The sequence below is a fragment of the Pangasianodon hypophthalmus genome, chromosome 18 (assembly GCF_027358585.1).
Source record: "Pangasianodon hypophthalmus isolate fPanHyp1 chromosome 18, fPanHyp1.pri, whole genome shotgun sequence".
NCBI classification, from domain to species: Eukaryota; Metazoa; Chordata; class Actinopteri; order Siluriformes; family Pangasiidae; genus Pangasianodon; species Pangasianodon hypophthalmus.
This window is the reverse complement of record NC_069727.1, coordinates 18,670,354-18,684,483: the sequence shown is the minus strand read 5'-3', so window position 1 is coordinate 18,684,483 and position 14,130 is coordinate 18,670,354. Positions and strand designations below refer to the sequence as shown.

At 37.8% G+C, this 14,130-nt stretch overlaps 2 protein-coding genes across 2 annotated transcripts; both read right to left on the bottom strand.

Moving 5' to 3' along the window:
- Positions 1-345: 345 nt before the first annotated feature.
- Positions 346-4,433, bottom strand: LOC128321087 (dentin sialophosphoprotein-like). The gene is made up of 2 exons (XM_053241610.1): positions 4,398-4,433; positions 346-3,744 (listed from the first exon to the last, which is right to left on the bottom strand). The coding sequence occupies exons 1-2, from the start codon at positions 4,431-4,433 to the stop codon at positions 346-348; spliced, it is 3,435 nt and encodes a 1,144-aa protein (XP_053097585.1).
- LOC113531846 (toll-like receptor 1) lies at positions 4,076-10,802 on the bottom strand. Its single transcript, XM_026922777.3, has 2 exons — positions 10,328-10,802; positions 4,076-8,033 (listed from the first exon to the last, which is right to left on the bottom strand). The coding sequence occupies exon 2, from the start codon at positions 8,030-8,032 to the stop codon at positions 5,567-5,569; it is 2,466 nt and encodes an 821-aa protein (XP_026778578.3). The 5' UTR covers position 8,033; positions 10,328-10,802; the 3' UTR covers positions 4,076-5,566.
- Between the last annotated feature and the right edge of the window lie 3,328 nt (positions 10,803-14,130).

The window sequence follows — 14,130 nt, the reverse complement described above, 5'->3', positions numbered from 1 at the left end:
TTGTGTATCGTCATTTTGTGTATCTGCGTTTTGTGTATCTGCGTTTTGTGTATCATCGTCTCGTGTATCGTCGTTTTGTGTATCGGCATTTTATGTATCGTCGTCTTGCGTATCATCGTTTTGTGTATCGGCGTCTTGTTTATTGTCGTCTTGTGTATCGTTGTTTTGTGTATCGGCGTCTTGTGTATCGTTGTTTTGTGTATCGTTGTTTTGTGTATCATTTTCTTGCGTATCATCATTTTGTGTATCGGCGTCTTGTGTATCGTTGTTTTGTGTATCGTTGTTTTGTGTATCAACTTCTTGCGTATCATCATTTTGTGTATCGTCGTCTCGTGTATCATCGTCTCATGTATCGTCGTTTCGTGTATCGGTGTCTTGTGTATCCGCGTTTTGTGTATCGGCGTCTTGTGTATCGTCGTTTTGTGTATCATCGTCTCGTGTATCATCGTTTTGTGTATCGTTGTTTTGTGTGTCAGCGTTTTGTGTATCGGCGTCTTGTGTATCGTTGTTTTGTGTATCATCTTCTTGCGTATCAACGTTTTGTGTATCGTTGTTTTGTGTATTGTTGTTTTGTGTATCATCTTCTTGCGTATCATCATTTTGTGTATCGGCGTCTTGTGTATCGTTGTTTTGTGTATCGTTGTTTTGTGTATCATCGTTTTGTGTATCGGCGCCTTGTGTATCGACGTCTTGCGTATCAGCGTCTTGTGTATCGTTGTTTTGTGTATCATCTTCTTGTGTATCATCATTTTGTGTATCGGCGTCTTGTGTATCATCGTTTTGTGTATCGGCGTCTTGTTTATTGTCGTCTTGTGTATTGTTGTTTTGTGTATCGGCGTCTTGTGTATCGTTGTTTTGTGTATCATCGTTTTGTGTATCGGCGCCTTGTGTATCGTTGTTTTGTGTGTCGTTGTTTTGTGTATCATCTTCTTGCATATCATCATTTTGTGTATCGGCGTCTTGTGTATTGGCGTCTTGCGTATCATCGTTTTGTGTATCGGCGTCTTGTTTATTGTCATCTTGTGTATCGTTGTTTTGTGTATCGGCGTCTTGTGTATCGTTGTTTTGTGTATCGTTGTTCTGTGTATCATCTTCTTGCATATCATCATTTTGTGTATCGGCGTCTTGCGTATCATCGTTTTGTGTATCGGCGTCTTGTGTGTCGTTGTTTTGTGTATCGTTGTTTTGTGTATCGTTGTTTTGTGTGTCATCATTTTGTTTATCGTCGTCTTGTGTATCGTTGTCTTGTGTATCGTTGTTTTGTGTATCGGCGTCTTGTGTATCGTTGTTTTGTGTATCGGCGTCTTGTGTATCGTTGTTTTGTGTATCTGCGTCTTGTGTGTCGTTGTTTTGTGTATCGGCGTCTTGTTTATCGTCGTCTTGTGTATCATCATTCTGTGTATCGGCGTCTTGTGTATCGTTGTTTTGTGTATCGTCGTCTTGTGTATCGTCGTTTTGTGTATCGGCGTTTTGTGTATCGTTGTTTTGTGTATCGTTGTTTTGTGTATCGGCGTCTTGTGTATCGTCGTTTTGTGTATCATCTTGCGTATCGTCGTTTTGTATATCGGCGTCTTGTGTATCGTTGTTTTGTGTATCGGCGTCTTGTGTATCGCTGTTTTGTGTATCGTTGTTTTGTGTATCGTTGTTTTGTGTATCGGCGTCTTGTGTATCGGCGTCTTGCGTATCAGCGTCTTGTGTATTGTTGTTTTGTGTATCATCTTCTTGCGTATCATCATTTTGTGTATCGGCGTCTTGTATATCGTTGTTTTGTGTATCGGCGTCTTGTGTATCGTTGTTTTGTGTATCGTTGTCTTGTGTTTCGTCGTTTTGTGTATCGTTGTTTTGTGTATCATCGTTTTGTGTATCGACGTCTTGCGTATCAGCATCTTGTGTATCGTTGTTTTGTGTATCGTTGTTTTGTGTATCAGCGTCTTGTGTATCGTCGTTTTGTGTATCGTTGTTTTGTGTATCGGCGTCTTGTGTATCGGCGTTTTGTGTATCGGCGTCTTGTGTATCGCTGTTTTGTGTATCGTTGTTTTGTGTATCGTTGTTTTGTGTATCGGCGTCTTGTGTATCGGCGTCTTGCGTATCGTTGTTTTGTGTATTGTTGTTTTGTGTATCATCTTCTTGCGTATCATCATTTTGTGTATCGGCGTCTTGTATATCGTTGTTTTGTGTATCGTTGTTTTGTGTATCGTCGTTTTGTGTATCGTTGTTTTGTGTATCATCGTTTTGTGTATCGTCGTTTTGTGTATCGTTGTTTTGTGTATCATCGTTTTGTGTATCGGCGCCTTGTGTATCGACGTCTTGCGTATCAGCGTCTTGTGTATCGTTGTTTTGTGTATCGTTGTTTTGTGTATAATCTTCTTGTGTATCATCATTTTGTGTATCGGCGTCTTGTTTATTGTCGTCTTGTGTATCGTTGTTTTGTGTATCGGCATCTTGTGTATCGTTGTTTTGTGTATCGTTGTTTTGTGTATCATCTTCTTGCATATCATCATTTTGTGTATCGTTGTTTTGTGTATCGTTGTTTTGTGTGTCGTTGTTTTGTGTATCATCTTCTTGCATATCATCATTTTGTGTATCGGCGTCTTGTTTATCGTCGTCTTGTGTATCATCATTTTGTGTATCGGCGTCTTGCGTATCATCGTTTTCTGTATCGTTGTCTTGTGTATCGTCGTCTTGTGTATCGTTGTTTTGTGTATCGGCGTCTTGTGTTTCGTTGTTTTGTGTATCGGCGTCTAGTGTTTCGTTGTTTTGTGTATCGGCGTCTTGTGTATCGTTGTCTTGTGTATCGGCATCTTGTGCATCGGCGTCTTGTGTTTCGTTGTTTTGTGTATCGGCGTCTTGTGTATCGGCGTCTAGTGTTTCGTTGTTTTGTGTATCGGTGTCTTGTGTATCGTTGTTTTGTGTATCGGCGTCTTGTGTATCGTTGTCTTGTGTATCGGCGTCTTGTGTATCGTTGTCTTGTGTATCGGCGTCTTGTGTATCGTTGTCTTGTGTATCGGTGTCTTGTGTATCGTTGTCTTGTGTATTGGCGTCTTGTGTATCGTTGTCTTGTGTATTGGCGTCTTGTGTATCGTTGTCTTGTGTTTCGTTGTTTTGTGTATCGGTGTCTTGTGTATCGTTGTCTTGTGTATCGGCGTCTTGTGTATCGGCGTCTTGTGTATCGTTGTCTTGTGTATCGTTGTCTTGTGTATTGGCGTCTTGTGTATTGTTGTTTTGTGTATCGGCGTCTTGTGTATCGTTGTCTTGTGTATCGGCGTCTTGTGTATCGGCGTCTTGTGTATCGTTGTCTTGTGTATCGGCGTCTTGTGTATCAGCGTCTTGTGTTTCGTTGTTTTGTGTATCGGCGTCTTGTGTTTCGTTGTTTTGTGTATCGGCGTCTTGTGTATCGTTGTCTTGTGTATTGGCGTCTTGTGTATCGGCGTCTTGTGTATCGGCGTCTTGTGTTTCGTTGTTTTGTGTTTCGTTGTGTTGTGTATCGTTGTCTTGTGTATCGGCGTCTTGTGTATCGTTGTTTTGTGTATCAGCGTCTTGTGTATCGGCGTCTTGTGTTTCGTTGTGTTGTGTATCGGCGTCTTGTGTTTCGTTGTTTTGTGTATCGGCGTCTTGTGTATCAGCGTCTTGTGTATCGTTGTCTTGTGTTTCGTTGTTTTGTGTATCGGCGTCTTGTGTATCGTTGTCTTGTGTTTCGTTGTTTTGTGTATCGTTGTTTTGGCGCTCATGCTCGTCACTGCCTGGCTGTAAGCACACAGTATTATTACATTATTACATACATTTAGTTTAAACTGAATGTCCTTCGCATGGCTACTTCCCTACAGCTAACATACACCTGCTAATCTATGGAAAGTGTAGCTAAGTGCTTGTGTTGTATAGTTTGTGTGTTTGTGATTGCACAAAAGATAGATTTTAATAATTTTTTTGCTTAGATAAATATATTGCACTGTGGGTGCCATAAGCACTGCTGTTGGCCAGATTAAAACTGAATGTGTGTTTTGTTTGGTACAAACATGCAGGCGAGCAGGAAGGGATGACGAAGGCCCAAACCTCTGCTAACAAAATTTTACTTGTACAGTAATATTACATACAGTGATAAACACAAGTCATATGTGTAGGGATGTGCTGATAATCAGTTATTTTTAGCAAAATATTATTATGTTATCAAAATATTCTATACAGACTGTATTTCAAAATACCATCATTATTCCTTCTGGCAGGAAGCTGTCTATGCAGGCAGGATTTTTGGTAAAATCTGGGACAGTAAGAACAGCCGTCTTCTAAGTCTCCCGATTTCAGACAAATTTGAAGTCTCCTTCTCACAGAGGCAATCCCTTAATTCTGGTTACTGGATGAGAATTTTAAAAGGTTTGGTGAAAAATACATGACAGAGAGACCTGCTGCTCCAATACCACAATAATATCACGAACCATGTTACAATCAATAATCCTCATGAGGCTAGATATCAGCCACCAGAACACGTTTGTGACTTTTATGTGATCAGACATCACCTGCCACTCAACAGGGTCTGATAAACAAAGCATTTATTGTTTTATTAAAAACAGCAACAATGAAAAAAAGAAAAGTTGTGTAGTGTCAACATCATGTGTGATACTGTCACTGGACCATCCATACCATGCTGTTTACAGGTGATCAGATAGAAATATCATACAAAATGGAAACCCACACACACTGTACACTGAAATTTAAAGTAAATGCTACTTTAACACTAGATGGAGACAGAGTCACTCCAAAGACTCGCTTGTATGTCAGGTATACACAATAAATAAGTGTTATTTGTGTAGTTGAGGCAGTTTATGTCCTCAGACAGCCATTGCCAAAAGACAGTAGATAAAATGGGTCACGCAACATTCCGTGTTTTGTGTCATGGCCTTAAACCTACTTATACCACAGCGCTGCTGACTTCTCAATTCCGATTGGTCAGAAGGTGTTGATTAATTTTCTATACCAGCAGCTCTGACAGTAGTTCCAGCTGCAAAGTTAATATTAATGCACTCTTTCTAATACATTATCATTTCTCTAATAACTAACGCAGATACTTGTATGGCAGACGCTCCGCATGAACAGATTAATGTGTGACGTTTTCTGAGATGATGTTTAATTAGCATATTTTGGAAGAAGTCTCCATTGTCAGTGCTTTATAACAGTCAGAGGTAAACCTGTAAAGTTAAGTTTTTTGACACAAGAAAGTACGTACTTTCTCCGTAACATAAGAAGCTGCTGCACATGCTATACTTTTTTTGTCTTATTAACTTCAAGAGAGAGAAAAATAGAGAGGCTGGAGAGGGAACAACTGTTTATAGCTGCTATAGCGTAAGTGATAACAGGAACCTGTCAACATTCACAGCATTAAATGTAACTATAAAGCAATACAAAGTATGATATTTTGTTTTAATTAATTAAAAAATTTAATTATTGCCAAATTTCTGTGCTATAAAAAAAGTAAACACTTGGGACATGCTGTTGTTGTTTTGATGATCTGAGTCTCTGCAGCTACCACTGATACAAAAGTAAACTTGAGTAAGATGCCAGTTTGTAGGAAAATTCACTGTTGAGCATTCAGTAAAAGAGCATTTTCAGCTATGTCAAACGCAATCTCTTTCAGCACCACACTCTTGTCTGCAGTCTGCAGGATGGACCTGAGACTAGACCAAAAAACTTTTTTCTTGGTTTCATCTTTTGGCCATTCCAGATAGGTTTTCTGCCTTAGCAAGGTCCTTAGCCTCAGGTATTTCTTAGGCAGAGAGTCAGACGGGATGGGCTCCAAAAGAATGAAGACCAGCGAGTCGTCCTTCACACTAATCGCTCTGTGCTGAGCGAAAAAGAGCTCATAGTTGCACCATTCACTCTGAACAAAGTGCTTTGACAGGATAAAGATTGTTTTGTAGCTGCTTTCCACACAGTTAATGATATTGTCCACAATCCACTGGCCAGGAACAAAGTCTCGCTCGTGAATGCAGATGGACAAGCCTGCGCTCTCCAAAGTCGGGACGAGTTCAGAGTCCACCCAGGTGCAGTCGTGCTGGCTGTAGGAAATGAAAGCATGGTAAAGAAAGGTGCTGTTCATCGATTTATCTGCCTGTTTGGTGCTCCGACGCTTCACTCTTATCCATACCCAGAGCATTTTTGTGTACCAGATTCCATCACATGCATAGAAAATGATGCCCAGAGCAGCTGTAATAGCAATAATTACTGGTAGAGCCACGGCTGCCTGGAGTCCTGGTAGACAGGAAAGTTTTCCCGGTTTGTACGTGTCTAAGTACTTTCCTGCTAGTGATGGTGGAGAACTGCATGTGTAGTCTAATGGCCATTCAGGAAGAAGAGCCTTGTTCAACATGGTCACAAACCAAAAAGAGTCACAATCGCAGACAAATGGATTGTTACCTGCTTTTAAAGTCTGCAGGCTGGAGAGGCCGTCTAGCGCAGCCTGGTCAATGGACGTGATGGCATTCTGATCAACGTAAAGGGTGTGCAGTGCAGGTGCATGGAGATCCGAGGGGATGAGCTGTATGCTATTAAAGCTCAGGATGAGATGTGTGAGACTGGGGAACTGTGAGAGGACATCCTGGGAGATGACGCTTATGCCTGTTTTGGAGAGGTCGATCTTTTGGAAATGAGAGGACAGGTATTGAAATACAGTGTCGCCCAAGTTGTTATGGCTGAGATTCAGTTCAGTGAGGTGTGAGGGCCAGGAGCATGGCTCCCCAATCTTAATGGAGTTGAAACTTAAGTCAAGGGACATTAAAACCTTCATTTCATGAGTCCTCTTAGAAATATACGCCAGGTCAGAAAAACGATTGTTGCTTAACGAAAGCTGTCTCAAAGCTGGAAACACACCCTCATATGAGCACAAATACCACCAGAATCCTGTATCATCCAAAAGGTTGTTGGACAGGTCCAAGATTTGTAGTGATGGTATAACCGAAATGAGATTGCATGGAAGAATATTCATTCCAGTACCAGAGAACTTCATGTAAGTCAGCTGAGAAATCAAGTCCATGCTCATGTTGACTGTAGGATAGCGATATTGATAGTGGTTCACACCGTCAAAAACAATTGCTTGTAAACTGAGTGTATGGTTCTGACTGGGGAATTGAAACCCATATGGAGTATCTTCATTATAAGTTATGTTTAGAAATTCAAGTTCCTCAAAAGATGATTTCCAGATATTTTGGATGAGTTTCACCATGACAGAGCTGTTAATCAAAGTGTCCACAATGGTTAAGTTGGAGAGTACATGGAGTTTCTCAAGGTTCTCGAAAGGATCGCTTGTAATTGCACACTGATCTGGAAAGAGCTTGATTAGCCTGACTTTCCTTGTATGTGTTTGGTCAAGGTCCATCAACATGGTTTTGAAAATATCAAAGTTGTGACAAAAGGTCACTCTCAGAGACACTTCCTCCAATGATCTAAGTTGGGCAAAAGAACCATTTTCGTATTTTTGCATCTCAGTGCCACCTCCAAATGTGAATTGTTTTAAATGTGTATTTCGAAGTGGTGCCAAATCATCGATATCAACTGACGTTACTTTTGGACTTCCTATTGCAAAGGTAGTAAGATGCGTCAAGTTACTGAAAAAAGCCGGAAGCGTATAGCTGCCGTAATCATTGCCGGAAAGGTCTAAGATCCTAAGCTGTGGCAGGGACAAGTACGGAATAACGGTCAGTGGGTTGTAGGAGATGTTGAGAACCTTGAGTTCTGAGTTATTATAAAAGGCATCAGGGGAGATGAATCGAAGGCCACAGTGGGTGATCTTGAGGAAACACAGGCGAGTGAGTCTGTACAGGTCATCATGGATGATACTAGAAATATTGTTTTCAGAGACATCTAAGTATTCCGTGTCATCTGGCAAGTCTGATGGTATCCTGTTCAGGTTGCTGTTGGTAAGGTCCTTTCTATTTTCCCTCCTAAAGGAACAGAGCTGGACATTTCTGTCTACATTCATCAAAACTGTGGATCTGACCATTAAAAGCAATGATGGGACTGCAATGGTCCAGAAGGTGGGTGGCATGCTGTGCAAAAAGGACATCATAATTAAATTGTATTCATTTAACAGAAAGGTTTATGTAACTGTTGGATATTGTATATTTAACTAATGAAGTTATTGAAAATAATGTAAGACAAGAGTGTATTAAATTCTAAGTACATTTTTATAGGTTTGTGACTGCAGCGGATATCATGGTCAAAGCATCAGGGGTGGAAAATACTTGAGTAATTGTACTTCGTTATTATACTATAAGTATTATTTTGGGGTATTTATACTTTATTTGTGTGTTATTAAAGTTGAGTACTTGTACTCTTAATTGCATTTTCAAGAAAAAAAACTTTTCAGTCCTTTTTTTTATTTAGAGCTTCAATGTACTCAGAGGTTCTTCTTCTCTCATCTATCATGTGACTGTACATAATACATCAACAGAATGAGTGCACTTTATTTACATTTCATTTTAAAGCATCCAATCTAGTTCATTCATGTTGAAAACTATACATGCTGCCACTTGGTGATGTCATTAGAAAACACGGTGTATGTTTCCATAGTTATGCAGATGACATTCACCTGTACACCTCTGTTGAACCAAATGATGCTGCAGCTATAAATCCCGTTACTGCTTGTCTTCTGGCAATAAATAAATGGATGAGCAATAATTTCTTAAAGTTAAACGAGGACAAAACTGAAATCCTACCAGTCGGTCCTAAAGCCAAAAGAGAAATGCTGTTTAATAATCTGGATTAAATCTGAGGTTATGAGCCTTGGTGTTATCTTAGATTCAGATCTAAGCTTTCAATCATTTATAAATCAAAAAAGATGCTGAAAAATTGATTCATGCCTTTATTTCAAGCCGACTTGATTACTGTAATGCACTTTTTACTGACCTCTCGATAAAAACCAACCGAGAGACTTCAGCTCATGCAAAACTCTGCAGCTCGGCTATTAACCAGAGCCAAGAGGAGAAAGCACATCACTCCAGTTTCAGCTGCTTTGCACTGCTTCCTGTAACATTTAATATTGATTTTAATGTCCTCCTCCTTCTATACAAAGCCCTTAATGAGCTATAGGACCAAGCTACATTGCTAACGCTGTTGTTAACTATGTGCCTTCAAGAACACTGAGATCATCTGTTGCTGGTTTATTGGAGATTGGAAGCCAGTTCGCTAAATACTTTTTAAAGGAAGCTAAAAACGTATCTCTTCACTTTAGCCTTTAACTAGCTAAATTTTATATTTTATTTTATTTGCTTTATGTATTTTATGTTTTTCTCATTTTTAACTTTATTTTATTTTTTATTATTATACAGTTATTTTCTAGCTCATGCTATGTATTCTATGTATTCTAATTTTATCTTTTTATTAATATTTGGCTTTAATTTCAATTTGATGTGACATTAATTATGGTATTTTATCTATTTTCACGTGAAGCACTCGGTGCATGTAATTTCCTTATTGTAAAGCACTCTGAGCTGCATTTTTTTGTATGAAAGGTACTACACAAATAAAGTTATTATAAAAGAAATCTATCAGGAATTGTGCCAATTCATCATCTGTGGTGACCTTCTCATGCTACACAGACTAGTTAAAGCTATATCTATCCGTGTGCATTTGAACATGGATTAGCCACGGGACTGCAGTGTGGGACTTGAGGATGAGTGTCCCAGCCCTGCCTCAGTAAAATGCTGGAGTAAGCAAAGACTCGTATAAAATGAGGCGTTTCCTTTAACTCCCTAGAAGGCATGATTTCCGTCAAATTAGAAAAAGCATTCTGAGGTAAGTTTCACTAATTTGCTAACATTAACTTTGCTTTATTTAACTAAGTTAGTCAGGTTTGACACGCATTAAATCCAGTAGCTAACGTCTAGGCAGGTCAAAGCAAGTGATTAAAATTCTAGCTATATTAGTTAGGAATATTCGATTTTTTAACATGATATTTTACTTCTGATTAATTCATTATCAAACTATGTAACATTACTCTTGCACATGACCCTCATACCTACAGAAACTGAATGATGTTTTCAGGCAAAAGGATGCAGTTGCCCGTAAAATGAAAATCATCTTTTAACAGTTTTAGATAATTAATAATATTTGCACATGAAAATCTTGACTAAATTTTTACCAGTCAAAAGCATTTACTTTTTGCTTTTTAATACTTAAGTACATTTAAATGTAGCTACTTTTTACTTTCACTTGAGTAAAATATTGACACATTATCTTGAGTACAATTTCTCAGTACTTTTTCCACCCCTGCAAAACATTTCAGCAGCATTGTAGTTATTAGTGGAATACCAAAAAAAAAAAGTCTAAAATCCTCATTTACCTTAATGCCTTTGTTAGAAATCACAACAGTAGATGATAGAGAGGTTATTTCTTCTTGTCTTAGGCTTCTGTGTCTGAAAAATCCCCACCTCAGATGTCCTTATAAATAGTAAATGCCCAGTATTGCAACTTCCTTCGTGTGTGTGGGGTAGTATGGGTGTTTCAGTTCTTTTTGCAGTGGTAAAAAAATAAAACAATCAGGAAGTTCTCCCATATATCTGACTGATATTCACACATTTAACCTCGTAACCATCTTCATATCATCCTCACGTCTGTTATGGATTAGAACACGGTACCAAATATCACCTGCTTAAAATCAGTGACTGAATGTGAGTATGTGAGTGTGAGAATAGGCCATTTTAAAAACCTATAAAACAAATGACAGTGTTTTCCTGATGTCACGTGTTAAAAAGGGAAGTTCTTGACATTCATCACGCGGAGAAACAAGGAACTAAGTTAAAATCTCATAAATTAGCTAAGCACACAATAGACTATTGATGTTGGCAATTATATACAGTGGGGTCCAAAAGTCTGAGACCACACTGAAAATCTGGGATCTTTTTTTTTTATTTAAAAATGAAAATAAACTGAACGTTTTAAGATTTAGAAAATTCTAAAACAACAACAACAAAAAGGAAATGTGCAACATCTTGATCTTAATATTCAAGATGTTGCACAATTTCTAATTCACCATTTAAATTTAAGCAAAATTGTGATATTTGCCATGTTATCTCCTTTGTACAAAAGATTAGATTAGATTAGATTCGACATTACTGTCACTGAGCAGAGGACAAATACAAAGCCAATGAAATGCACTTAGCATTTAACCAGAAGTACAAACCAGCAAGTCGCATTATGTGTAAAAGGTCAGATTTTCCGTGAGTCTTATCCTTTCTATTGAAGCGTGTGTTCAGACGACACACCGCTGGATTTGATCTAACATGGATAATCAGGTCTTACGCAAACTTGTGGAGTCCATGCCAGCTCGAGTGCACACTGTCATTACAGCAAAAACAGACGTACCAAATACTAAGGAATTGATTGTATTCATGTAAGAAATTCATGTAAATATTTCTCAGATTCTACTTTTCACTCAAGTTGTTAATAACATTTGTAATGAAAACCAGAATGCCAAACTGAAGCATTTTCACTTTCACCCCATAAAACTTCTAAATAAAATGAAAGATTTTTTTGATAGTGTGGATGATAAAATGATAAAACATATTTTGTTGTTTTTGGCATGTTCAAGCTTTAATGAAATTTGTTCTTAATGCTTATTAAGAACATCATCATCTTATAATCTATATATGTATATATTCTGAATATAATATATACAGAAATTCACATCTTCAAATGGAATTTAAATTCCACAGACACAAACTGACACCTTAAACTCCCAGGACCTGTCAGTTTGTCCAGACATTTTTCACACATGTAACTACACACCTCCACTACTGGCTGATTTCTAGTAGTTACTGAATAATCAGTTATAAGCTGGACTATACAGAGTTTTAATAAACAAACTTGGCTTATTAAATGCTAAATGATGGTCCACTAGATTGCTAGAATTCAGTGAAACAAATAGAAAATAAACAGATATGTACAGTGTAAACGAATACTAAATGTGTGTCTCAAATAACCGTGTGCAGATATATAACCGGAATGAAAGTCGTTATACCAATAACACCAGGCTGTCAGAATTTAAAAAATACCTCTGCGTTGTTTTGATGAACTGTTTTAAATATATATTTGACCAGTTTTCCGTACTAAATAATGAAATTGTTGCACTGTCACTGCTACGTTGAATGTCATTTAATCTCATCCACTTTGAAATATACCAGAAACCATGATACTGTGTTGTAGTGTTATAATAATAATACAGCAAATATTACAGATTGTTTAATCCTAATCTGATTTTTATCTTGTCTAAATCCTAACAATTAATTTATAAATATCCTAAAACAAATTCTCAAGAGCACACCTAATGCTGTCAGCTGTAACCGAGCTGGCACAAATGCTCTCTATATCACACATTAGAATATAGTCACATATCCACAGGATCATGTGGATATATCACACAATACGTATTTGGTGCCCAGGCATAAGGGTTTGGCCTAAACGCTGTCCGACTGCTGATGTAGTGGACCGAGTGATCTACAGGAATGATCTGTGCACATGGATGCTCCCACTTCCACGGTCCTTGACACATCTTACTAATAATCAGTGTTTTTGAAATTGTCCTTCGTGTATTGAGATGAAAACAAAAGGATATGAGCGCCTTGATTTTGAGTAGTGTGCAATTATGTGGAACACTGTTCAGACAGTAAGATCTGCCACCGTCTGTTTCAGAAAGCTGGTCTTTTTATGCTGACTTGCAGAATCAGCGTTTAAACACCTGATCTGAAAGCCCTCTTAAATGGAACAGGTCCCTGTTGTATCGTTTTGGTTTTTTTTTTTTTTTGGTTTTGTTTATAATCTTTCTTTTTAATCCAACTTAATCAAACTTTTTTAATCGCGTCAGGCAGAATTTTCATAAAAATTTTCATAACAAAGTGCAACTTGGTTCTATAGTTGAGGTCAAAAGTTTACATCCCCCTTTCAGAATCTGCAAAATGTTTATTATTTTACCAAAATAAGAGGATCATACAAAATGCATGTTATTGTTTAACATGCTCTTAATGCATGTTTTTTCCTTCTGGAGCATCAGTGTGCGTTTGAACCTTCTGTAATATTTGCATATGAGTCCCTCAGTTGTCCTCAGTGTGAAAAGATGGATCTCAAAATCATAGTCATTGTTGGAAAGGGTTCAAATACACAAAAAATGCTGGAAAACCAAAGAATTTGTGGGAGCTGAAGGATTTTTCTGAAGAACAGCAGGCAGTTTAACTGTTCAGGACAAACAAGGGCCTCATGAACAACTATCAGTAAACAAAAAAACACAGCTGTGGATCATTCAGGTAACAACACAGTATTAAGAATCAAGGGGATGTAAACTTTTGAACGGGGTCATTTTTATAAATTCAACTATTATTTTCTCTTGTGGACGATATGTAAACATCTTTTATGTGAAATATCTTATTCAGGTCAGCACTAAATAAACAATAACATGCATTTTGTATGATCCCTATTATTTTGGTAAAATAATAAACATTTTGCAGATTCTGAAAGGGGGGGTGTAAACTTTTGACCTCAACTGTACCTGACATTAAACATGAGCACATTAACATTAGCTTTTATATAACCTTTTGAAACGACGTGCAGCACAAACCCTCAGACTGTCTGACCGCTGCTACTGTGGTGCAGATTTGGGATTTACTCATTAAGCAGTGCTGCTACGGCTGTGTGCCAGAGTTTGCTTTCTTTGAAATGATTACCAAAAGTGACAAAAAAAAGTTCAAAAAGTGTATGTTAAGAAGGCATAAAATATTTCTGAATATGATATATATTTACTCTGTAAGGACATTTCTCAGGTTTCCTGCTGGTTGTTTTGGATTTTTTTCTGAATTTCTCAGACATTTGTTTTCAGTTTTTCTTCCACTTTTTGGGTGTGTGTTGTGTCTATGTAAGGATGTTCCCAGGCTATTTTAGTAGCATCTTGAGCATGTTAAACAATGTTCTACATCTATTATTTTTAGCTTTCAAATGACATGTTAAGGAGAATCTACAAAAAAGAGCAGGTGTGGGTGTATAATGTGATTTTTGTGAGCTTATTATATAATTTCATGTGAATGTGAAACATCACAGTTAGCTCTCTAATGAACAAGGAGATGTCCATGTCTTTTTTTCCACTTTGTTGTTCTGACC

Bases quoted from the DNA above. Each gene is read 5' to 3' on its own strand.
- LOC128321087 (XM_053241610.1), bottom strand. From the start codon at position 4,433: ATGGTTCGTGATATTATTGTGGTATTGGAGCAGCAG. The intron at 3,745-4,397 runs GTCTCTCTGTCA...GTGTGCTTACAG, and splicing joins TTGTGGTATTGGAGCAGCAG to CCAGGCAGTGACGAGCATGA.
- LOC113531846 (XM_026922777.3), bottom strand. From the start codon at position 8,032: ATGCCACCCACCTTCTGGACCATTGCAGTCCCATCATTGCTTTTAATG.